Source organism: Sapajus apella, unplaced genomic scaffold (assembly GCF_009761245.1).
Source record: "Sapajus apella isolate SASKATOON/1434 unplaced genomic scaffold, GSC_monkey_1.0 scaffold67, whole genome shotgun sequence".
Taxonomy (NCBI): domain Eukaryota; kingdom Metazoa; phylum Chordata; class Mammalia; order Primates; family Cebidae; genus Sapajus; species Sapajus apella.
This window is the reverse complement of record NW_022437007.1, coordinates 6,914,373-6,941,496: the sequence shown is the minus strand read 5'-3', so window position 1 is coordinate 6,941,496 and position 27,124 is coordinate 6,914,373. Positions and strand designations below refer to the sequence as shown.

At 36.2% G+C, this 27,124-nt stretch overlaps 1 protein-coding gene and 1 long non-coding RNA gene across 6 annotated transcripts in view; both read right to left on the bottom strand.

Moving 5' to 3' along the window:
- Window positions 1–27,124, bottom strand: part of GASK1B (golgi associated kinase 1B) — a 51,997-nt gene that overhangs the window by 8,807 nt on the left and 16,066 nt on the right. For all 5 annotated transcript variants that reach the window (XM_032248571.1, XM_032248570.1, XM_032248574.1 and 2 more), the window contains exon 3: window positions 25,294–25,508. In XM_032248571.1, the coding sequence (XP_032104462.1) occupies window positions 25,294–25,508 (215 nt within the window). The remainder of the gene's footprint in view (window positions 1–25,293; window positions 25,509–27,124) is intronic.
- Window positions 14,328–22,353, bottom strand: LOC116530487. Its single transcript, XR_004260025.1, has 3 exons — window positions 21,962–22,353; window positions 16,303–16,308; window positions 14,328–14,338 (listed from the first exon to the last, which is right to left on the bottom strand). It is a non-coding gene; the product is annotated as an uncharacterized LOC116530487 (long non-coding RNA).

The following is a 27,124-nucleotide window of genomic DNA, read 5'->3' as shown; positions in this document are numbered from 1 at the left end:
AGGACTAAGATACATAACTACATTTGTAGTGTTTCTATAACAAAGCCGTGAGTATCCTATATTTATGTTAATAATAAGCTCTTTAGAGATAAGGCCCCTTCAGTACTTCTGTAAACATTATATATTTTCTATTTTTAAACTACATGAAAGCATTAAAAGTTAAAGGTGGAAAAGATTGATTTAGGTCATCTTTTTATTGCCTTACCAACTTTAGACTGTTTGCTACAGTGTACTTTTGAAGTGCTTCATCTGATCTAATTTTGAATCACTCAACAGTCTGTGATGACTTCATCGCTTCCCTGACAGACTGTTGTGCCATTCAGATCTAACAGACATTATTATTGAAAACAGGTGTGTGTGTTCAGCCCAACTTGTTTTCTAGAAAATGTTGCCACTCATTTTTTTCAGATCTATATATGTACTTGATGGGCACACACACACACACACATACACACATATATATATACACATACATATATACACACACACACACATACATATACATACACATATGTGTGTGTGTGTGTATATATATATATATATATATATGCCCACCAAGTGTATATATGCATATACGCACACACACACGTGTGTGTGTGTATATACTTGGTGGACATATATATATGTGTGTGTGTATACATATATAGTGTGTGTGTGCTATATATATACACATATATACATATATGTATACATATATACATATATACACATATATACATATGTGTATACATATATACATATGTGTGTGTGTGTGTGTATATATATATATACTTGGTGGGCATATGTGTGTGTGTGTGTGTGTATATATATATATATATATACAGTGTGTGTGTGTGTGCATGCACAAACACTGTGTGTATACTTTAGATGGAAAATTAGCTTGTAATGTGTCAAATAATTTAGATTTTACTTTGTTTTCCTTATCCTCCAACTATAGTAAATTAAGTCTTTGTATTATCACCCTTGCCTAGCAAGGGCTTATGTACCTTTTAATTCATGTTCTCCAGCTTTTCTTGGAATTTTGTTTATACCTTCCTTTTGAATTCTCACTCAATATACCAAAAATAACTTGACCACAAAAACATAATCTACTCCCTTAAATTCAGTGCCATTTTGTTGGGCAGTTAATTTAGTTATATATTGAGCATATTTATGCTTACTTTTAGGACAGCTTATCTATTTTTAAAGCCTAATAAAGCATATCCTGCATAGCTATGAATCCATAATATGGTTTTAATAGACTTATTTAGTACACACATTAAAACAATCACTTAACTACTGCATGATTAAGCACTGTAGTGCACATCTACGTGTTTGTGTAGGTAATTATCCTACAAAGAAGGCTATTTGGGGATAAATTTTTGTCAACTAAGCAATGGTGAGTGTTAGTCCTCATTACTGCTGCTTGTTCAAATTCACATCTTCTCATTCTTTAAAACAGGAATATCTTTTGCAAAACTGATCTTCTGCATCTTAAAATTACTGCCAACCACCATTTTCCATAAAATGACTCTTTCCTTTCTTAGGAAAATACATCTTTTCAATGTTTACCTAACTAAAATTATACTCAGGAAAACCCAGGTGTTCCAACCAAATTTTTTGTTGGTGGTGGTGGGATATTTTTAGATATATTTCCTTCTTCTAAATTTGTTTTAATCCCGTTTTCCTTTGGTAGTGTTAGTTTTGCCTGCAGGAAAAAAAAGTATGAGTGATTCAGATTATGCTTACAGTACCTAAACAAGGGTGCCTCTGCCGCACTGTCCTGGTTCCCCAAAACCATTAGAAATCTGCAGAAACCCAAAGATGTTCCATCCCTATTCACACTATCCATGCCAGCTATGTCTTCAAAAACCGGTCTAACAAAAAATTGTGTCAATCTTTTCACATCTTCTTTTTCCTCAAAACAATATGACTAAATAACTGATTTCTGGCAATGTTTGGATGAAGGCAATAAAAGGTACTATATTTTTATTTTATTTATATATGTAATGCTGCTAATGTTAACAATGAAAAATATTAAGAGCAGTCATATATTGAGTGTTTAGTATGTGCCAGGAACTGTATACTTAATGCTTCACATGTATTATTTCATTTAATCCTCATAGTAACTTTAAGATATAGGTGATACCAATAGTCTCATTTGATAAATGAGGAAACTGAGGCACAAAAGGGCTAGCTGACTTTCTCAAGGCCCCTCAACTCTTAAATGACAGAACTCAGGATTCCAGCCCAGATATCTCAGGCTTTAAAGTCCATGTTCTTAATCATCCTGATTGTATCACTCAGGTATAGTCTCCAAAGTGATACTGCAAAAAAGGAAGTGCATTTGTGTAGAATGTTAAATGATACTGAATTTAAAATATTGGTTATAAGGGATTCATCAGAAATACAAATAACTTCAATAGGATTTTAGAGAAAAACTCATGGAGGAGAGGGTATTACAGTTAAATTTTAAGAGTCAGGCAGTGTTAGCTAAAAACCAGGCAAAGGCATAAAGGTAAGAAATCCAAAGACATCTTTAGAGACACAATGAGCGTATTTGGTCAGCGCTTCTCTATGTGGACTATTGTTTTGTTAAATAAATAAATAATGATTAATTATTAGAGAAATAAAATATTTAAAATGGAAAATACCAGATAAATATCTTGTTAGACTCAGCAGACAAATTACTGTATAAAATTATTATTAAAGTTTCTGAATGCTTATTTGTAAATCTAGAGACAACAGATGCTCAAGAGGATGTGGAGAAATAGAAACATTTTTACACTGTTGGTGGGTGTGCAAATTAGTTCAACCATTGTGGAAGACAGTGTGGCAATTCCTCAAGGATCTAGAAATAGAAATTCCATTTGACCCAGCAATCCCATTACTGGGTATATACCCAAAGGACTATAAATCGTTCTACTATGAAGACACATGCACACGTATGTTCTGTTTACAATAGCAAAGACCTGGAACCAACTGAAATGCCCATCAGCGATAAACTGGACAAAGAAAATGTAGCACATATACACCATGGAATACTATGCAGCCATAAAAAATGGTGAGTTTGTGTTCTTTGTAGGGACATGAATGAACGTGGAAACCATCATTCTCAGCAAACTGACACAAGAACAGAAAATCAAACACCGCATGTTCTGACTCATAGATGGGTGATGAACAATGAGAACACGTGGACACAGAGGGGAGCATCACACACTGGGGTCTGTTAGCGGGGACTAGGGGAGGGAGAGTGGGAGAAAAGGTGGGGAAGGATAACATGGGGAGAAATGTCAGGTATAGGTGATAGGGGGGATGGAGACAACAAACCACCTTGCCATGAATGTACCTATGCAACAATCTTGCATGATCAGCACATGTACCCCAGAATCTAAAGTACAGTTTAAAACAAACAAACAAAAAAAAAGCTAAAAATGTTTTATGTGTCTGCAAGTTTCATTAGTATTTTCTCATGCAGAGCTGGAAGAAAGGTCAAAGGCAAGTGAGTAGGGCATCAGGTGAAAACATTAAAGAAATGAAAACCAAAGGAACACAGGCAGAATGTACTTGACAGCTAGAGAGGGTAAAATGAGGATGTTCTTCTTAACATAGGCCGGAAATTCACATTACCCAAATGTTATTATCATTCAATCCTGTTAGTTAAATTACATAAACCTCTGTTTTTCCACCTCTGTTTTCCACCTCTTTAAGAGTCTAAGTGAGGGTATATTCTGCAGGTATGTATGTAGGTGTTTGTGTGTTTCTGGTTTGGTAAATCAGTGTCTTAAGCTCCTTACCATCTCTTTTCAAATGATTTGTTTTTAGCATTTAAAAACTGTATCTTTAGAAAGAAAAATGCATTATCAGAGAGAAGGTAATAAATATGCAACAAGATATGTAATTAGTGGAATTTAACAATTCACCATAGTGATTCACCCAATGCCTAGCAAATAGTAGGCACTCAATAAATGTTTGTTATTGAACCCTGCTAAAAGTTGGTATCCACTTTGTATTTGGCTATTTACAATGCTCCTCCAAAGCACTGTCTTGTATTATAAAGAGTCAAATAAACAAAATGATGGTGGCTTATCAAGATATGGAGTTTTTTTTTAATGTAGCATCCACTGAATAAAGTACAAAAAAAAAAAAAAAACTGAACTGGCCAAACAATGGAATTGCCTATACTTGTTACGTGCTTTTGGTTAGCTTCTTTCGTGGGTTTAAATTAACTAACCATGGATAATGAATCCTCATATCTCACAGAGGGTCTGCCATAATGCCATGTATGTACTAGGCATTCAATAAATACATACAAGGCAGGCTGATAGAAACAACCAAAAGAAATTATTTTCTATAATTAGTAGTTTTCTGGAAGATTCCTTTCAAGCCGATTTATCTCATGGGATATCGCATTCAGAAAAAAGTTCCATTTGCAATAATTATTTTAATTATTTTGAAAAGGAAAAAAAAAACAGTGACAATTGTTATCATTATCAGTACCTCTTCAGACAGACAGATACAAAAATATATGGACTTATTTGTTTATGAGCTCATAACTTACATTGGAAGATTCCTCTACATGAATTTTTCTTGATATAAACCATGGATGGTTGCCATATTATCAGTGGAACTAGAGTTGGCCCCATGTAGTCTAGTGAGTGTACAAAGGGACATCAGATTGTAGAGAATGCAACTTCAGACAAATTTCACAATCCCCATGGCACTTGTTAATATGGACACAGCCTCTTACTTGGAAAGCCACACAAAGCAAAAGCCCACAGTATTCCCCCCGCTCCACCCCCGCCAGCACCCGTATCACTTGGGAACTCTCACCACATAAAATAATGGATTTCATTCTTGTTCTATGCTGCCATGACAACAGGTGCCTGTTAAATTAGTGAGCATGCATATGCGGCTTTCAGAGCAGTTGATGAACGATGAGAAATGTAAAAATAGTCTGCATTATAGAAATCTAACAATGGGCATAGGCTCCATCGTGTCTCTGCCTCTGTATTAAAATCCATATACTGCACCTCTCAATAAGAACCAGAAGCCAAACATCACTATGCCACAGAAAGACTGGAGTCACCAGGCAAGCAACAATCTATTTTTGGAGAAAGAAAATTCATGTTCTATAATTTGCACAAGCAGAGATATATTAAAATAGTCTCTGTCAAAGACACATCCACTTTCCTGTAAAGATTTAAAAAGAACACTCAGACTAAAACAAATTTCTTTTGCATTTTATGAAATTCTGATTTATAGAATGAATTTTTATTAAGCAATAAATTAAACATAGCAATGAAAAAACCTTACTACAATAAAATTTTTAAATTATCTTCTTCAGTGAAGTAAAACACCACTACTTGGAACTAAATCTATAAAATAGAATTAGAAATAAGCTAAAACGTGTTCATTTACATCTGAAGGAATAGTAGCACTGAAAACCTTTTTGTGCTTAACTCAATATGTATTACTTTTATTATTAATATAGAATTTCTATCAATTTTATTTTTTCTATAATATAGATTTTTGAAGTAAAATGACAAAAATAAGTAAAGATAAGCTAAATGACTATATTAAAAATCAATTTTGGTTATGGTTAACAGAACCTAATGTAGCAAACAAATTTAATAGCTATTTGAACTTATACATTTTTATAAAAATAAGTTCTCTTTTAAAAAATAAATTAATTTTGACAGCCTAATTATTTTCTGGTCACTAAAAATCAATTTTGCTTTTATGAATTAACACTTTTCTTAAAAATTACTTTTACATATATGTATAGAATTTTCCAATCTACTTTTCTGTGCTCCTTGGGTTAGCAAATAGCTATAAAATCAAGCCCTTTATATAAGCTGGTTAAATATTTCAGAACACTGCTAAAGTACTTTACATTAAAAGTTTATAATCATCAGAATAATCCAGAATGGTATGTATTTTCCCCATCTTACAATTGAAGAAAAAAGTTCACAGAGGATAGCAACCTGCCTAAGGAGATAAAACTAGTGACTCGTGTGGATTTCAAAAGACATCCTCTTGCCTACCATGATGCTTCCCCCTGCTACAAAAGACAAAGTTCTTGCTTTCATGAAGATTACAACTTAATGCCTCTAAGTATGATTCACTGGGTATTCTCTACAGCAACCAGCATCATGCTTTGTACAATGCAGGTACTCTATAAATGTTAGTTGAAAGAAATCAAAGAATGCATACCAGCTCCACTCAGCTCACCCATCGAAACAGAATGCAGATAGCTAACTACTAAAAGCTCTGTTTTTCCGTACCCACTCTTTTGTAGAAATCTTAAAATCACAGAATCTAAGAATCACAGAAATGTAAAACCTTTGAAGTTACTAGATCCTCTATAGACAAAAGGGAGTTTATTTCAGAAAAGATAACCTAGAGCAATGGACTTCAAACTTTTGATTTCAGAATTCTTTGACTCTTAAAAATTACTGAGGACCCCCAAGAGTATTCATTTGTAGTTATTTACCATATTAAATGAAGAATTAAAGCCAAGAATTTAAAAAACAAATATGTATTAAATTCATATAAAAATAACATATCATATGTTAATATAAATTACATCTTTTAAAGGATTTTGCTATACTTTCCAAACAAATAAGAGAAGTGGAATTGTTCTTTCAAGTTAAAATGGCATTTAATGAAAAAAGCAGCTAGCTCAGCTCACAATTCAAACAATTACATGAGTGGTTTCCTCAAGATGACCATTGAACTGTGAGATATAGTTGATATGCTTTATACATTCTCATTTTGTCACACACAGGATATTAAAAAGACAGGTGACTCCAAACTATACTACAAGTCTACAGTAATCAAAACAGCATGGTACAGGTACCAAAACAGAGAGATAGACCAATGGAACAGAACAGAGGCCTCACAGGCAACGCCACACATCTACAATCATCTGATCTTTGACAAACCTGACAAAAACAAGCAATAGGGAAAAGAGTCCCTGTTTAATAAATGATGTTGGAAAAACTGGCTAGCCATGTGCAGAAAGCAGAAACTGGACCCCTTCCTGACACCTTACACTAAAATTAACTCCAGATGGATTAAAGACTTAAACATAAGACCTAACATCATAAAAACCCTGGAAGAAAATCTAGGCAAAACCATTCAGGACATAGGCATAGGCAAGGACTTCATGACTAAAACACCAAAACATTGGCAACAAAAGTCTAAATAGACAAATGAGACCTAATCAAACTCCAGAGCTTCTGCACAACAAAAGAAACAGTCATTAGAGTGAATCGGCAACCAACAGAATGGGAAAAAATTTTTGCAATCTACCCATCTGACAAAGGGCTAATATCCAGAATCTACAAAGAACAAAAACATATTTACAAGAAAAAAACAAGCCCATTCAAAAGTGGACAAAGGATATGAACAGACACTTTACAAAAGAAGACATACATGAGGCCAACAAACATATGAAAAAATGCTCATCATCACTGGTCATTAAAGAAATGCAAATCAAAACCACACTGAGATACCACGTCACGTCAGTTAGACTGGCGATCATTAAAAAATCTGGAGACAACAGATGCTGGAGAGGATGTGGAGAAATAGGAACACTTTGACACTGTTGGTGGGAGTGTAAATTAGTTCAACCATTGTGGAAGACAGTGTGGCGCTTCCTCAAGGACCTAGAAATAGAAATTCCATTTGACCCAGCGATCTCATTACTGTGTATATATCCAAAGGATTATTAATCATTCTATTATAAAGACACATGCACAGGAATGTTCACTGCAGCACTCTTTACAATAGCAAAGGCTTGGAACCAACCCAAATGCCCAATGATGATAGACTGGACAGGGAAAATGTGGCACATATACACCATGGAATATTATGCAGCCACAAAAAATGATGAGTTCGTGTCCTTTGTAGGGACATTGATGAACCTGGAAACCATCATTCTCAGCAAACTGACACAATAGCAGAAAATCAAACACCACATGTTCTCACTCATAGTCGGGCGTTGAAAAATGAGAACACAGGGACACAGGGAGGGGAACATCGCACACTGAGGTCTGTAGGGGGGAACTAGGGGAGGGACAGCAGGGGGTGGGGAGTTGGGGAGGGATAACATGGGGAGAAATGCCAGATATAGGTGATGTGGAGGAAAGCAGCAAACCACATTGCCATGTATGTGCCTATGCCTGTTCATCACATGTACCCCAGAACCTAAAATGCAATAATATATGTATATTTTTAGAAAAAGACAGGGAGTCATAGGTAGAGGTTTTTAAAAAATTAATATATTTTTATTGCTTCAAGAAAAATTTTAAGAGAATCTGTCATTTATTTCATGTGCTATTTTTCTTCCTGTGGCTGCAGTGGCAGTGAAGAGTACAATGACCACTGGTAGTTTGGTGCCTGCCTTTATTTGTGCAAAACATCAACAGATTTAACCACTACTGCATATATCAACACTGAAAAAAAGCAAAAAAGTAAGATCTCAGTACTATTGTGAAAATAGTTTTGACTTTATGAACCTCTGAAAGGCATACAAAAACCATTGCCCCAAACCATTCAATTTGATCATACAACAGTAGTAACTATAGGAAGCTCCATATATCTCTTAGTGATATGTGTCCATAAACATCATAAATATGGTTGAGAAGAGCATGAAACTAATAGAATACTTATCCTACTTTTGCACTGGTTGAACCAGCTCTCACTTAACCCTTAGCCCTCTCTGAATCCACTTCTTCATTAGCCAATAATGAACCATAAATTTTTAAAAAACATATAACATAAAAAGCATATACATTGAGCCCTATGAGTATCTGTCTGCCCTCTCAGATGTTCTTTTGAAAATACTATCATGTTCACTTTTCCAAAACTGTTGTATTTGCATCCCACCAGGCTTACTCAGAGGTTCAATGCTTTGACTTCCTGTTTCGCTAGAACATACCAGTCAAGGTTGGTTTCAGACTGTCTATGGTTCAATGGCACAGGATTAGTGAAGAAGCCAATCCCAAAAGCTACTTCCAGCAATGTGTTAAACAATGTTTGAATCTCAAATGGTTATTTATGATATCACACAGGCTTCCTCAAGTCTCTGCTCTTTCTAGCCCAGCTATGCATACAACCAGACTTAAAACTGAGGCATACTAACTATGCACTGATCAATTTCAACAGTCTAAAAAATTCACCACAAGGGTGGAAATAAGCAAAAGGGACACAAAATTTAAAAATATACACTGTGCTTTCGATTAATAATAAAATTAGAATGAATCCAGTAATGCTCAATTGGCTGTCACTGAGCAATTTGAAATTACAAAGATAACATATTTGATCAGATATTTCCTCCTTTAATTCAGACTGATTCAAGAGCAAAGACTTATGTTAACCAATTTTCTATTCTACATGTTATGCAGATGAGGCTTTAGAACAATTAACATCAGTAATGTCTGAGCATGAATGCTAGATAGTAGGTGGAAAGAATATATTTAAGTCCCAGAATACATTTAAGTTGGAAGCAGACACATGAGGAATCTATATGTTTCTTAATGAAAGAGATATGCTTTGGGACAAAGATCAGTCTGAAAAGGATATGTACTAGCACATGTTATAATGACCCATGTGCATTATAAAGGCATAGTTTATTAGATACCTGTCCTCAATAACCAGAATGTACTTCTGAATGTTGTCTGATACATTCTGGTTATTGAGGCCTGGTATCTAATAAGCTATGCCTCTATAATGAACATTGGTCAGTGTGGATAGACTATTCTTTTTCTTAAAGTTGCCTTTATAAAGAAAATGCTTAAATTCTGTGAAGTGAGAGAATATGGTCTTAAAAGTCAAGCCTCAATTCCACCTGAAGATGGCCAAATAGGAACAGCTCTGGAGTGCAATTCCCAGCAAGAACGCAGAAGGTGAGTGATAACCACATTTCCAAATGAATTTTTACTGCCCACAGACCAGGAGATTCCTGGGCAGAAAAGTGCCACGAGTCTCCAGCACAGCTGTTTCAGTCGGCGCAGCAGGTCTCCACACAAAAACTCACACAAATCTGGGCGCCATTTCAATTGGCCACTGGAACGCTTGGGAGACAGAGTTGCCCATTCAACTGAACAAAAAGGGGCTGAAACAGGGAGCCAGGTGATCTGGCTTGGCTGGTCCCACCCCCACAAAGACCAGCAATCTGAAATGCTCTGGATTGAGTTTCACAGCAAGCACAGCTGGACCTGGAATGGCCCAGCTCTGTGGGGAGAAGTATGTCCACCATTACCAAGTCAGTCTGCCATTACCGAGGCAATACACCATTACCAAGGCAGTCTGCCATTACAGAGACAGGCCACCATTACTGAGGCAGGCCACCATTACGGAGGCAGTTCTAACTATACCTCTATACACAAAACCACAAGGAAGTTCACACAGCAGCTGGGCAGAGCCCACAGCAACTCAGCAACACCTCTGCTGGCAGACTGTGACTAGGCTACCTCCTTGCTGGGCAGGGCATCTCTGAAACAAAGGCAGCAGCACATCAGGAACTTATAAACAAAGCCCCACCTTCCCAGGACAGAGCACCTGGGAAATAAGGCGGTTATGAGTTCCGCTACAGCAGACTTAAATGCATCTGCCCAGCAGCTCTGAACGGAACAACAGAGCTCACAGCTCAGCACTTGAGCTCCTGTAATGGAGAGACTGTTGCCTCAAGCAGCCCCCTGACTCCCGTATATCCAAAGAGATACCTCATAAAGGAGAGCTCAGGCTGACATCTGGTGGGTATCTTTCTGGGACAAAGATAACAGAAGAAGAAACTGGCAGCAACCCTTACTGTTCTGCAGCCACCGCAGGTGATCCCCAGGCAAGCAGGGTCTGGAGTGGACCTCCAGCAGTCCTGCAGCAGAGGGGCCTAACTGTTAGAAGAAAAACTAAGAAACAGAAAGAAATAGCTTCAACATCAACAAAAAGGACGTCCACTGAGAGACCCCATCCGAAAGTCACCAACTACAAAGACCACAGGTAGATAAAGCCACTAAGATGGGAAGAAACCAGTGCAAAAAGGATGAAAACACCCCAAACCAGAATGCCTCTCCTCCTCCAAGGGATCACAACTCCTCACCAGCAAGGGAACAAGACTGGATAGAAAATGAGTCTGATGAATTGACAGAAACAGGCATCAGAGTGGGTAATAACCAACTTCTCAGAGCTAATAGAACATGTTCTAACCCAATGCAAAGAAACCAAGAACTGTGAAAAAAGGTTTGACAAATGCTAATGAGAATAAACAGCTTACAAAAGAATATAAATGAATTGATGGAGCTGAAAAACACATCACGAGAACTTCACAAAGCATACACAAGTTTCAATAGCCGAATTGACCAAGCAGAAGAAAGGATATCTTTCGATCAAGCAGAAGAAGATCAACTCAATGAAATAAAACAAGAAGGCAAGATTTGAGAAAAAAAGAGTGAAAAGAAATGAACAAAGCCTCCAAGAAGTAGGGGATTATGTGAAAAGACCTAATCTACATTTGATAGGTGTATCTGAATGTGACAGAGAGAATGAATCCAAGCTTGAACACACTCTTCAGGATATTATCCAGAACTTCCCTAACCTAGCAAGACAGGCCAGCATTCAAGTCCAGGAAATACAGAGAACACCACGAAGACAGTCAAGAAGAGCAGCCCCAAGGCATATATATCATCAGATTAACCAGGGTTGAAATGAAGGAAAAATTGCTAAGGGCAGCAAGAGAGAAAGGTCAGGTTACCCACAAAGGGAAGCCCATCAGACTCACAACGGATCTCTCAGCAGAAACCCTACAAGCCAGAAGAGAGTTGCTATAGGCTCACATAGTTCTACTGTTGTTTTCCTAACCATCTTCAAGGTTTTGAGAAGGCCTAACATTTCAAGGGAGGTTGAATATAGCAGGTCTACTTCTGGAGGCAGATTTTACAGACTACCTAGATTAGATTGTCTTCGGAGGAGTGAAATCGAAAGGAGTCGCCAAGTGTAAAGAGGAAGTATGTTCCATGAATGGTCAAAGAGGAACTGAATGTGCAGATCAGCCAAAGGAACATGTGGGAAGGAAACACACTTGCTGATAAACAAGAGTACAGTCGGTCCCAGGCATGGAAATGACATTTTGTCAGAATCAAGAAACAAGTTACAAAATCTCAAATGATGACTGAGGCTCAAAGATCAATTGAGAATTGATTACACAGGAAGTATTCTCTGAATGTCCTCTTATCTATGTAAAAATGATAACCCCTCTTCCAATTTGACCTAAATGGCAGGTCCATGGAAACCAGCCTTATATGATGTGGTTTCATACAGCACCAAATATTATAATGAGCAGCTCCACACCGTACAACATTCAAAGAAAGACCTATGTGATCTCTACCAGTAAAGGAAGTAGGGAATAGACCATGAACAAGAGTGTGGGTCATATTCAACCAATAGTGGATAGACCAGACTGCAACACACACACACACACACACACACACACACACATACACACACACCCTGTATGAGGAAATAGTGGCAGATAAGATTGGAAAGTTAGCAAATTAAGTCATGGGACTTATTAAAAGCAATGCTATGTTTTTCCATATAAACTGTACCCCTGGATAACCAAAAAGAACATGAGGTGAAAATCCTCTTAAAATTAGTGGTCCAACTAATAAATGAAGAATTAATGATATAATTAATATATCATTTTTCAATTCCCAGTGAAGTGGTGGATCAATGTGAACATCAATAGCTGCTATTATCACAAAGAGAAGCACTAACTAGATATGATGTGTCTTCTGATAAAAGAACATACCACTATCTGCAAAGAAGACTTGACAAAATAAATCAAATCCAAATCTATTCATTAATTCAACACCAATCTATATGGAATGTAGACAACAGAAGGGCAAAAGAAAGGCAGCACAAAAATACAATCACCAAAATCTAGAGTGTATAATTTATAAAACAAATTATGTGGTTTCTTCAACAAGACATTGAAAGGGAAAAGAGAAGATATAAAGTCCATAGATTAGAAGGCACACAAACCAATCACAAGGTGTAGCCATTATTTAAATCTTGATTCAAATAAACAAACTGAAATATATAAATGACACTTATTAAATAAAAATCTGGCCACTGACTGGATATTTGACCAGAATTATTGCTCAATTTTCTTTTGGATGTGACAATAGTAATGTGCTTATGTGTTTTATATTCTAGGGATACATACTGAAATATTTACAGATGAAATAATGCAATGCCAATGATTTTCTTGAAATTAATGTGGGTGTGGAAAGTAGGTAGAGACAGACATTAAACAACATGGATCATGAGCTGATAATTGTTGAAGCTGAGTGACAGGTACATAAAGGTTTATTATAATATTCTGCCTTCCTTTGCATATGTTTAATTTTCCATAATAATTTTTAATGCACTAAAGGATTTAAACTTTATCTTCCCATCAAATGGAAGTCTTTTGACATTTTATTTTGCAAGTGGCCATATGACTAAAAGAGAAATAAGAAAGATAAATTCAGCAATGATTTGCACCTTAACTGGCAGTTGGGTAAGACTAAAGACCAGGAGATTAGTTACGAGTTTCTTACAGTATCTTGATCTACATTGACAAAAGTCTCATTGAGGTAACATTAGCAGAAATGAAAAGGAAAAAAGTGACAGGAATGACTTTGAGGAACATCAAAGTTCACTGCTACTTGAATATGAAACACTAAGCAGAGAAAGATTAAAAGATGACATAAAAGCTCAATTCTGGAATGTTTTAAAAATAGTAATGACATGAATAAAAATAGGCAAGTCAAGATGGCAAATTGTTAGGTGATGAGGTAACAAATTTACTTCTAGACATCAAGTTTGAGAGGACGAAGTGGCCACTTGCTATTTAAAGTAAATTATTGTTTAGTTACACTTGCATTAAAAAATGATATCCTTTGTGCTGTCTCCTGAAATGTGATGATGTATTTAAAAATAAAGTGTCATAAATTGAACTTAGTATAATGAAATATATGAATAAAATAAAAACATAAGTCAAATATTGTTACCAATACTAAAATAACCCAAATCCTCCTTTAATAACAGTATTTCCTTGTCATGGTTTACCATTTGTTTACATTATTTCCCTACCAAAAAAAACCTCCATGTTCCCTGATGTTATAAGTAGATCTGTATATGTACTTATTTTACATCACTTCCCCTGTCTCTATACATCTAAATATATAAAGCAGTAAACACATCATAGGTTCCCAATAAATACCAAGTTTTCTGGCCAATATGCTCACTTATTGCAAGCAATATTCAGGAGAATAAAATTGTAACGTTGCCAGATAATTTGGAAAGTCTTCTGAGGCTTCCTTAAATAAGATAACATCATTATTTTATTAAGTAGTATCATTAATTATCTTAAGTAACATCATCAATGCTGAAATAATTTCTCCTAGCAACAAACTATGGAAATATATATAGTAGAAACTAAGTCAGACTTTTGAATTTCATTTATGACAAATTTAGCTGTACACAATTAGAAGTCTATAATAACCACAATGCCATTCAGTGCTTAGTATGTCCATAACTGAAAGTTTGGAATTTTACATTTTTAATGCCTAGCATCATACGTTCCCATATCCTTTACCTTAGTAAGTGACTCCTTGTAACCAAATGAACCACTCTAATTGCCTCCACAAAAAAAAAAAAAAAATGGAGAAATGCCTCAAAAATAATAAAAAGCAGAAGTATATTGTTCTCTAAACCCTCTGATCCCTGACAATTTTTGCTCCCTAGATCCCAACCAATTCAGCATGCTAACCAATACTGACAACTAATCCCAGACTCTCTTTGCTACTTGAAACCAAGGCAACATCCAACTACATTATCTCTCATTGTTTGCTAGAAAATAAATGAGAAAGTATTTCATTCATTTGCTTGAACTTACCAATAAATACATGGCTAGAGGTCATTTAGTTTGGCAGTATTCTGATTCAGCAAAGCAATAAAACCAACCGAAACTATTTGAAATCCCAATGTCCAGGACCCTGGAGCACTATGCCTCTTGCTGTCAGAGCACCTGCCTGTGAATGTGTTTTCTCACTGACCTCTGAAAGCTGGTTGCAAGGCCCTTGAGCATCAAGCAGGAGAAAAATCCTCATCATCTACCAAGGAGGACATAGTTTGAATCTTTGTTTGTCCTCCAAATAGAATGTTCCTGCAGAAACAAAGATCTTTCCATGAACAGTAGTAAGTTCCCTCTTGTGATTGGTTGGAATTTTTACTCTTACTTTTATCATACCGTTAAGTGGAAAAAATAATGCACAGAATCAAATACAGGAGAAAGTAGGGCAAAGATGAACACCTCTTGATCTAATTCATTAGATTCAGGAAATAATTCTTTAGAAGTCAGGTAAAAATTAGGAGGACAGTTATATTAAATAAGACAAATCCAGGAGGCAAGGCATATCAACTGATATTCTTGTTGTCTGTTGAATTTATGAATACAAGTTTATTACTCACAGCCATCTGAGAGAAAATCACTCTTAGGAAACAGGATATTTCTGTAAGCACCATTTCTCCCACTCAATGAACCTTTTCAGACCTTCAACCCTTTGCCAAAATTCCTCTCTCTCATAAACTCTCTTTCCATCTCTTGTACTCACCTAATTTCTGCAGGTTCCTCCATTTCTAGATTACATCACATTTTCTGTCTACGCTCTCGAACCTCCAATAATAATCAATAGTACCTTATTTCTTCCTGTAAAATATTACTCTTAATGCAATTATGGCACTTGCTATATTCTGCTGTGATTATCTGTCTCTTTTAGTAGATTGTATAACTCTTGAGGGCAGGGAAATGATCTCATTTGTCTTTTATTACCAGCACTAAACCTACTCAGTGTCTGGAGCAGATAAGAGCTCAAAAAAGTCTGCTACAATCAAGTGAAAAGAAATATACGCAGCTTTTTTTTTTTTTTTTGATGATAGAAGAAAATATCTCCCAAGACACATCTTTGTTGGTACCCTTCCATGTTAACACACATTAAGTCATCATTAAATAGTTATTCTTAGAAAATGTAAGTATATCAAGAACTCCATCAAATATTGAAAATATTAAACATTTTTTACTTGTTTCTTTTATTTTCTAAACTTCTAATTCTCTTCCTTTAACAAAACTATGTATACCTGTATTGTCAGAACACTTTATATCTTTTACATTTAACATTTTTAATCTGACATTTTGGACTTAATATTTTAATATAACTAAGTAGTTTTTTTTTTCAATAAACCATGCCCTAAGTAAGTGTGACATTTCCAGACACTCTGCTGCTAATAAAATTGTTACAAAGTTGAAAAAGACAGGGACTTGCCCTTGAGAAATTTACAGTTTGTTAAGACAGACTAGTCAAATATATTTAAAACTTAAGAGCCAAAGGCATATAAGTATGAAAGTCCATAAGAATACAAAGAAATGAAATTATTTGAGAATGGCTTATAATTTAATAAATAAAAATAATGATAAAATAATTTATTTAATTCTTCCCTATTTCTACTCTTATTTCTGGATGATCAGTTGCTTAATTCATAAGCATTACTTATTGAGGACCTACCATGTACTAGGCATCATTCTAAATGCTTTATGTGTATAAAATATTTACATATGCACCATTATTATTCCTATTTTACAGATGAGGATACCAGTGTAGAGAGAGGTTCAAGCAACTTCTTGAGGTTAAATCAGTCATAGCGGAATTGGGACGAAAATATAACTGACAGCAGAGTCCCAGGTCCTAACCATTACGAATAGTGTCTCTTTGGTCAAAAAGCAAGTTTTCTACCTCCTGAATGTGCTCCTGTTATCTTATATAATCTTTTGAGAGAAATTTGACCAAATCTTGGAAACTCAAACACTCTCTAGAATACTTCTCTTTGTCATCCTAATGGAGGTGAATTTTTGTCTAGGCAGTTTTTACCCCCACACTTTAAGAATAAAAGATTACTTGTGTTTCTTTCACATTTTACAGACCCAGTAAAATGGCATAGCCTTTGTGAATGTAGATTTGTCAAATGGGTGAAACAAAAAGAATGCTGTGTACAGAAAATTAACAACTGGTTTCTGTATTCCCTTGCTCTTGCTCTGGTATCATAGAGCAAGTGACTTTAGTTTGCTTCAGGCACAACTTTTCTAAGATTGTTCACAAATATCCATCCAATACGTTCCTCAATACCATTTAAATTAAGCATTTATTCTGATTTAAAATAAAAATTTTCGTGTAATTGATGAGTGTATCAATAATAATAACTATTTACAGCATTCATGAAAAATGGCCTAAGTTTGTCCATTTGTTTATTCAATAAACTTTTTGATTAATATTGTTCTATAAATATTTTATGGCCAGGCATGGTGACTCACGCCTGTCATCCCAACACTTGGAGAGGACAAGGCAAGAACATCACTTGAGCAGCAGGGTTTAAGACCAGCCTGGGCCACATAGTGACACTCCATCTCTACCGAAAATCAAAAAAATTAGCCAGGCATGGTGGCGCATACCTGTAGTCCCAGCTACTCAGGAGGCTGAGGCAAGATGATCACTTAAGCTGGGAGACTGAGGCTGCAGTGAGCTATGACCACATCAACACACTCCAGCCTAGGCAACAGAGCAAGACCCTGTCTCCAAAAATAATAAAAAAATTTTTTTAAATAAAAAAATTTTTATGATACTGAATACAGGAAGTAAAAGAATCAAGATATGATTTTATTAAAAACAAGTAAAACTCCTCTGGAGTAAGCTCTTCTGTAAGCAAAGTCAGAAGAACAACAAAGTCAGAAAAATTATTTAAGACATATAAGATCGATAAAGGTTAATTTTCATAAAATACAAAAAAATTTTTATCAATCAATAAGAAAAAGCTATAAAATGCAATCAAAAGGCACAACGATTTGAGCAAGCAATTCATAGAAAGTAAAGTATATATAATAAATATTTGAAAATGGAGGCTGGGTGTGGTGACTCATGCCCAGCACTTTGGGAGGCCAAGACAGGTGATTGCTTGAGCCCAGGAGTTTGAGACCAGACGGGGCCAAATGATGAGACCCTGTCTTTAAAAAGCTTTTTTAAATTTTTAAAAAGTGTAGTGGCATGTGCCTGTTGCCCCAGTTACTCAGGAAGCTGAGGTGGAAGGATTGCTTGAGCCCAAAAGACCAGGGCTGCAGTTATAATCACACCATTGCACTCCAGCCTGGGCAACAGAGTGAGACCCTGTCTCTATTTTTAAAAAGGGGAAGAAAATATAATATCCTCAATATCACTCAAAATGAAAAACTAAAAAATACAAATAAGACCCCTTTACTATCCACAAGATCAGCAAAAATATTACTTTGTTTTCTACTTCCCACAGTTGGCAAGAGAAAAAGAAAGAGGTACTGTCATACCTTACTGTTGAAATTGTAAAATGCTGCAACATCTATAGGAAATTAGCCTCTGACCTTTTGCACTGTGGGAAATAAGTAAATGTTGAATAAACAAAATGTGTAAGTTCATTCTCTCAGTTGCCATCCATCCCTACGTATATAATTTGACAAATAAAGTTACTTTTGTAAATATTAACCAAATTAACTGATAACAATCAGATTAACTTCTGATTTTAGCTTTGTGCTTTAGCCATAGCCAAAATCAGGAGCTCCAATCTTGGTATTATAATTTGAGCAAGTTCCAGTAAAGTTTTGCAGAGACCTCAACCTTATAGAGTATCAAAAAAGAGAAAGACCCTCCCACTCCAGGCAGAGGGGGAAACAGATGTGAAATATTTATCTTTGTTGAAAACTCCTGATAGTGATTTCACATGTGCAGATTCATCCTCAAAGTCACAGATGGGATAGGCACGATAATGATTAAAGCTGCCGATGCAGTCAGAAGAAGACTGGGGCTCAGCTGGAATTTGCTCTTGCTCAGTCAGGAATAAGCATGAACAGTAGAAAATTACAAAGTAAACATACATCTTGGAGAAACATCTCTCTTCCTCTATGTTGAAACATCTCTTAGAGGCAGCAAGCATTACTACTCCTCTCAAAGAACTCTCTGCTTCAAATAGTACATTTCGGATGCCCTGAATGTTGTATGAATGGTACCAATCTTATATTCTTACTCAAACTTTTCCCTATCCTCTCTATCATTGACAACCTACAATCCTACTCAAACTCTTCCTCCTTCACTATTTTATGGCAAAGTGCTCTTCCTTGTTTGACCTCATAAAAATTAGAACTTATATTGTCATCCAGTAATTCTTAGATGGATCCATCATTTGTTTCATGCACTATGTTTTCTTAACTAAATAGTTTTTTAAAAAACTCGAAGTAGAACAGTGAGGATGATCACTTTGTACTACTTTGCTACCATTGTGGTTGTTTTCTACGTTATAACACACAATAGATGTTGCATAAATGGAGCTTCCCTCAATAGAAAAGAGAATGATAAAGGCAGTAGGGTAGAATGAGATTTAGTTGAGGGGTTTAAAATAAAACACGTATCACTAGAGAACATAAGGGCTTGCCCTCTATTCACAATAGGTTAGCTCTTATTTTTACCAGCTTCAAACCTCAAAGTCCTTTCTCATAGACTTCACTGCCAGGTTCATAATTTATTTTACATTGTCCTTCTAACCATTCGCAGGAATTTCAACATCTCTGCTTACCACTCCCCAAACATTTGACCTCATAGTGAAAACTTTTACCTACTTGACCTGAGGTACTTTCATTCATTCTTCACTTTATTACTATTACATTTTATCATATCGACTTGTTTCATTAATCCAAAGATAACTTGGTAGTAATTACACAAAAATTGCTAAAAATATTGAATCTACCACTAGCTAGATTTGATAATATCTCTGTTTAGGAACTTACTAGCTATGTAACATTAAACAAGTTAGATAATTGTTGAGAGACAATTCTTCATGGCATTTCTGCACATCTTACATTAGATTTTGTTCCGCGTGTATTTTGAAGAGTGTTAGCATAGCAAACAGAGAGTATCTCCCTCTGAGATGAAGTGCAGATTTGTTTCCTGACAAAGATAATCAAGATACTGTATCCTTCTGAGGCAAATATTAGACAGGTTAACTAGCAGTTCCTTATAGAATGAGGGGTTTCCTAAGCTTAGAGTCCTTCAGCAGTGATATAAACACACTATCTGAAGCATTCACCAAGGCCACTCTATATCACCCCAAAAGAACTTGAGAGGCAAGGGAGCATAAAACTCATACCACCTGCTATATCATGAGTAAGAAAGTCATTTGTCTCTGACCAGGGAGTTTCATATCTTCTGCTAACATCTATCAAACTGTGGCAGACTAACTTGTTAGCTTGAAATCTCAGACTCCTCTGTGCCTCAGTTTTCCTACCTGTAAAATGAAGAAAGGACGTCTACTTCACAGAGCTAGTACATTAATGAAATTGAATAATAAAATAATGCATATATAATGCTTAAAACCAGTTATAGCCTCATAGCTGGACCCTCAAACACTCTTTAAGGAGGCAGAACTTCGTGGCTGCTGACCACCTCCTTGCAAAGTCAAATGTTCTACTCCCCAGTTTAGTCCTTGCTGATGTCTCTGTACCACTAACATCAGAGATCCTTTTCTCCTTCATCAAAGTACCTATTTCATAGACTGTGACTCACTACTAAACTGGTTTTCTTCCTACGTTTTTGTCCCTTTCCAATTTCTTCCTCCTACTCACACTCACACACAAAGAAAATGAACTAACAAAAGGAGAATATTTAGCATATGTCCTAAGGCCATTCCAAATTTCCACATGATACTAGTTAACAATCCAACAACAGAAACTTTTTTTCCTAAAATGGGGGAAGGGAAAGGCAATAATCAGAATGAGGAGGTGGAGAAAAGTACTGAAATATTCATCAAAGGGAGAAAAGAGTCATAAGAAAAATGTATAAGATGTCTGGAGTCACATAATTATATAGATGATGATATTTATTATTTTCTTTTTTTAATTTTTAATTATATATATATATATAATTGCATTTTAGGTTCTGGGGTACATGTGCAGAACATGCAGAATTGTTGCATAGGTACATAAATGGCAATGTGGTTTGCTGCCTCCATCCCCCTGTCACCTCTATATGGCATTTCCCCCATATTATCCCTCCCCAACTCCCTATCCCTCTCTGTCCCTCCCCTAGTCTCCCCCCACAGACCTCAGTGTGTGATGCTCCCCTCCGTGTGCCCATGTGTTCTCATTGTTCAGCACTCACCTATGAGTGATAACATGTGGTGTTTGATTTTCTGTTATTGTGTCAGTTTGCTAAGAATGATGGTTTCCAGGTTCATCCATATCCCTATATTATTATATTCTAATGCAGAATCTTCATTTTAAAAACTGCAATAAATTCAATTGGAAAGAAAATAAGGAAAACAAGTTGCATGGCCAAGTGACCATTGAAACACAGTGTGGAATGTTGGAAAGAAGACAGTTTTACCATCAACAGATCCAAACAAATCCCAGCTCCAGTCTTCAGTGGTTGTAAGAACTTGAGTGAGATACTTAACCTCACCAAGCCTCAGTTTACTCACCTCCCAAATGGGGTAAGACAATATTCCTCAAAGCTCAATAAATGGTAGCTATGATGTGTATGATTACTGCAGGATTATGTAAACCAAAATTAAATTCTAAGCCCCCAAACAACTGAATTAATCTCTAAGCCAGGGACATTCTACAACCAATACCACAGCAATGAAAAAGATCATTCAAGGCTACTATGAACACATTTACATGCACAAACTAGAAAACCTAGAAGAGAGGAACAAATTCCTGGAAATATACAACCCTCCTAGATTAAACTAGGAAGAAATAGAAACTCTTAACAGATCAATAGCAAGCAGCAGGATTGAAAAGACAATTGTAATGGTTAATACTGAATGTCTACTTGATTGGATTGAAAGATGTAAATATTGTTCCCACGTGTATCTGTGAGGGCGTTGCCAAAGAGATTAACATTTGAGTCAGTGGACTGGGAGAGGCAGACCCACCCTCAATCTGGGTGGGCACTATCTAATCAGCTGCCAGCACAGCTAGAATAAAGCAGGCAGAAAAGGTGGAAGGAGCTGACTTGCAGAGTCTTCCGGCCTTCATCTTTCTCCCATGCTAGATGGTTCCTGCCCTCAAATATCGGACTCCAAGATCTTCAGCTTTCTGACTCTTGAACTTACACCAGTGATTTTCCAGGGTCTTTCAGGCCTTTTGCGACAGACTAAAGGCTGCACTGTCAACTTCCCTACTTTGGAGATTCGGGGACTTACTGACTTTCTTTCTCCTCAGCTTGCAGACAGCTTATTGTGGGACTTCACCTTGTTATTGTGTGAGTCAATACTGCTTAATAAATTCCCCTTCATATATATATCTATTCTATTTGTTCTATTAGTTCTGTCCCTCTAGAGAACCCTAACTAATACAGTAATTTTAAAATTGCCAACAACAACAACAAAAAAGTCCAGGACCAGATAGATTCACTGTTGAATTCTACCAGACGTTCAAAGAAGAATTGGGACCAATCCTATGACACTATTCCACTATTAAGATAGGGAAAGAAAGAATCACCCCTATATCATTCTATGAAGCCAGTATCACCCCAATAGGAAAAACCAGAAAAGACCACAACAGAAAAAAAAGGAAACTACAGACTAATATCCCAGGCGAACAAAGATGTAAAAATCCTCAGCAAAATACTAGCTAATCCAACCCAGCATATCAAAAAGATAATCCACCATGATCAAGCGGTTTCATACCAGGGATACGGGGATGATTTAACATATGCAAGCATGTCAATAAATGTGATATACCACATAAACAGAATTAAAAACAAAACCACATGATCATCTCAACAGATACAGAAAAATCATTTGACAAAATCCAGCATCCATTTATGATTAAACTCTCAGCAAAATTGGAATAGAAGGACGTACCTTAAGATAATAAAAGCCATCTATGACAAACTTACAGCCAACATTATACTGAACGGGGAAAAGTTAAAAGCATTCCCCCTGAAAACTGGAGCAAGACAAGGATCCCACTTTCCACACTTCGATTCAACATAGTAAGGGAAGTCTTAGCCAGAGGAATTAGAAAAGAGAAAGAAAAAAAGGACATCCAGATCAGTAAAGAGGAAGTCAAACTGTCACTGTTCACTGATTATATGATTGTATACCTAGAAAACCCTAAAGATTCCTCCAAAAAACTCCTAGAACTGACAAATGAATTCAGTAAAGTTTCAGGATACAAAATTAATGTACACAGATCAGCAGCTCTGCTATACACCAACAGTGACCAAGCTGAGAATCAAATCAGAAACTTAACCTCTTTTACCATAGCTGCAAAAAATAAAAATAAAATAATTAGGAATATACTTAACCAAAGAGGTAAAAGATCTCTACAAGGAAAGCTACAAAACATTGCTGAAAGAAATCATCAGTAACACAAACCAATGGAAACACATCCCATGCATATTTGAATGAGTAGAATGAAACTGTATCCTCATTTCCTACTGTATACAAAAATAACTCAAGATGGATGAAAGACTTACATCTAAAACCTGAAACCATAAAAATTCCAAAAGATTCATCAGAAAAACCTTTCTAGACATCAGCTTAGGCAAAGACTTCATGACCAGGAACCCAAAAGCAAATTGCAACAACTACAAAAAAAAGATAAACAGATGGAACTTAATTAAACAAAAAAGCTTCTGCATAGCAAAAGAATTAATCAGCAGAGTAAACAGACAACCCACAGAGTGGGAGAACATCTTTGCAAACTGTGCACCCGACAAAGGACTCATATCCAGACCCTATAAGGAACTCAAACAAATCAGCAAGAAAGAAAAAGAAACAGTCCATCAAAAAGTGGGCTAAGGACAGAGAATATTCAGAAGATATACAAACATATGAAAAAATGTTCAACATCACTATCATTAATAACCAGGGAAATGCCAGTCAAAATCACAATACAATACCACCTTACGCCTGAAAGAGTGGCCCTAATCATAAAATAATAGACTTTGGCCTGGATAAGGTGAAAAGGGAACACTTTTGCATTGCTAATGGGAGTGTAAACTAGTACAACCAATATGGAAAACAGTGTGGAGGTTCCTTAAAGAACTAAAAGGAGATCCACTATCTGATCCAGCAATCCCACTACTGGCTACCTATCCAGAGGAAAAGAAGTCATTATACAAAAAAGCCACTTGCACACACATGTTTATAGCAGCATAATTTGCAATTGCAAAAATATGAACCAGCCCAAACGCCCATCAATCAAGTGGATAAAGAAAATGTGATATACATATATACCATAGAATACTACTTACCCATAAAAAAGGTATGAAATAATGGCATTTGCAGCAACCTGGATGGAATTGGAGACCATTATTCTACGTGAAGTAACTCGGGAATGGAAAACCTAACATCATATGTTCTCACTCATAAGTGGAAGCTAAGCTAGGAGGATACAAAGGCATAAGAATGATACAACGGACTTTGGGGCCTCAGGAGAAAGAATAGGAGGAGGGTGAAGGATAAAAGACTACACATTGGGTACAGTGTACACTGCTCAGTTGATGGATACACCAAAATCTCAGAAATCACCACTAAAGAATATACCCGTGTAACAAAACACCACTTGTCCCCACAAAACCTATTAAAAAAAATTTAAATAAAAAATAAAAAATAAAAGTAAACCTGAAACGCTAGTTCAGGCCATGCTGGGAATGGGTGGTTGGGCATGCCTCCTTATGTCTTCCTCCATTTGGAATTCAGGCACAGTTGACTGGCATTAACATTAAAACAGAACTTAAGACTGGCAAAACAGACTCTGTAGCAATAAGATACTAACATGACAGACAGTGGGCTCTGAAAGAAATCTGATTATTTTACCCAAAAATGTATATCTTTGATATATTTTGAAATGGCCCTGCAAAGCTGTCACTTATGGGGAAAATCCACATTCTGTAGAGAATGCCCTTCCCTTTCCAGATCTTTTTCTTGGTCCAGGAGAGATTGAGAGTCTGGTACCTCTTTAAGTCTGATAGAAACATTTACGATCTATTCTCTCTGGAGCCTGCTACCTGGAGGCTTCATCTGCATTTGGCCATTATGGCCAAAACCGCAATTACTTTTGGAACAACCTAATAGATGTTATCACCAGCTTCATAAAAACTCCAGGCGCTGAGCAATCCTTAGTGTCAGGCTAATATATCTCAGCACCAGTATTAGATAACTGTTTGCTTGATGTGATAAACTTACCTGTAACAAAAAATCAAAGAGTGCCATCTTGGACCATTCATGATGATGTATTTCAGTACAACCCGACTCAGGTTTGGGTACTCGACCATTCTGCCAGCACTTCTGCTTTAGCAACTGCTGATAAGTTCCCCAGGTGAGCTTAACAGAAGAATGGGTGTCATTACTTGCTGGAGATAAAGATGCATCCCAGAGAATGACAGGGCATGGGCGGCCATCTGTGGAATCAGAAAAACAAACACACTTTGAGCACACTATTGATGCAGTGTGTCAGCTATCAAATGTGAGAGTATGATTCGACAATATTTTATGGTCCCTTTGTCTTCCGATGTTTTAATACTTTCATACCTCAGTGCTTCCTATTCTAAGTCTTATAAAGCAGAAAGTTATTGTTAGACGATGAAAAAATATTTTTAACAAGATACTTGATAGATGTGGCAGGAATAGGATACTAAGCATCAATAACAACGTCCTATGGTTAATGTGGTTTTATTCCACATCTAAAAGCAGCCACCACAAAACGGGAAAGAATCCAGACATTTATAATTGTCTATTCAATGTCTGAGTGGAGCTGCTATTTATTTGTAATAACAACTGTCTGATTTTCTGAGGCCACATTATGATGTCAGGAAGAAAAAGAATTTTTAGAAGTCGCAAATTTAAAAGTGAAATTGTATGGTTCACACCAATCACTGTAATTTCCAAAGAAGAAAAAAAAAGAGGTAAGAGGTTTTTTCTTTTCTGATAGAAACTGTGCAAGCACAACAGTGCTCTTGGTAAGGGATCATTCATTCACACATAACCTCAACAAAGTGCATTTAAGCAAATGTCAGTTCTTCAACTGCATGTGCATAGGTGACTTTTTTTAAATCTGTCACTCAATTTGTTTTGTCTCACTCTTGGAGGTTTAGAAATGCAATTTCTTTCATTTCTAAACTGTATAAAGAATATGGGCCCCAGTGAAATAATCGTAAACAAGGAAGACCATGATTCGGACACATTAAACAACACTTCAACCTTAAAACCAGCAACATCACTTCCAAGCTTCCATTTCTGCCCAATAAAGTCACAAAGAGACGATATTGAGCAGCTTTGCTTATAACTCAAAAATCGGAATGATGCACTTGATAAAAACAACTAAATTACAAAGATCCGATAAAGCCCACTTAACTCATCCTTAACAGGCCTGAACAACAGAGACCTCTGAAATTACAACTGGAATGTTCAGACATGTTACAGGAATTCTTAAAATCTCTCTTAAATAGCCTCAGATGTTCTCAATCTACAACGTTACTGTCTACTAGAAACTTTATTTTGCCACCTTACTGTCTTGCCATCTTGTAGAATTCTCATCTCCAGTCTTTTAACACAGGAAACAGTCCTCTTCTCTAACCACTCATGAGTTTGGTGTTACACTAACCTTCGTGGTTTTAATAACATTCACTTAAATCATTCTAATCACTTGCATTCCAGTTCTGTTCAAAGAAAAATCTTTCCCACTTTAGCCTTGCAATGTAGGCCAGGGTATGTGGAAAGTCTTTTGGATTATGGAAAATATGCCACAATCATTGCTGCAAAATTAAGAGAAGAATAGAGAAAGAAATGTGAGCCATACAAAAGAACTCCATTTGTAGCCTTCTCTCTCTCCTTCCAATTTCTTTTTACCTTAGTAAATGATTTGGGGTTTCTGGGACCTAATTATCTTCTTAGACATAAGTAATTTTAAATGTGTATATTCCAAATACTATGCCAATTTAATTTAAAAGAATGAATTCCAGGTAAAAGTAGTCCACCCTACGGTGGAAGACAGCACTGGGCCAATATAACCAAACAG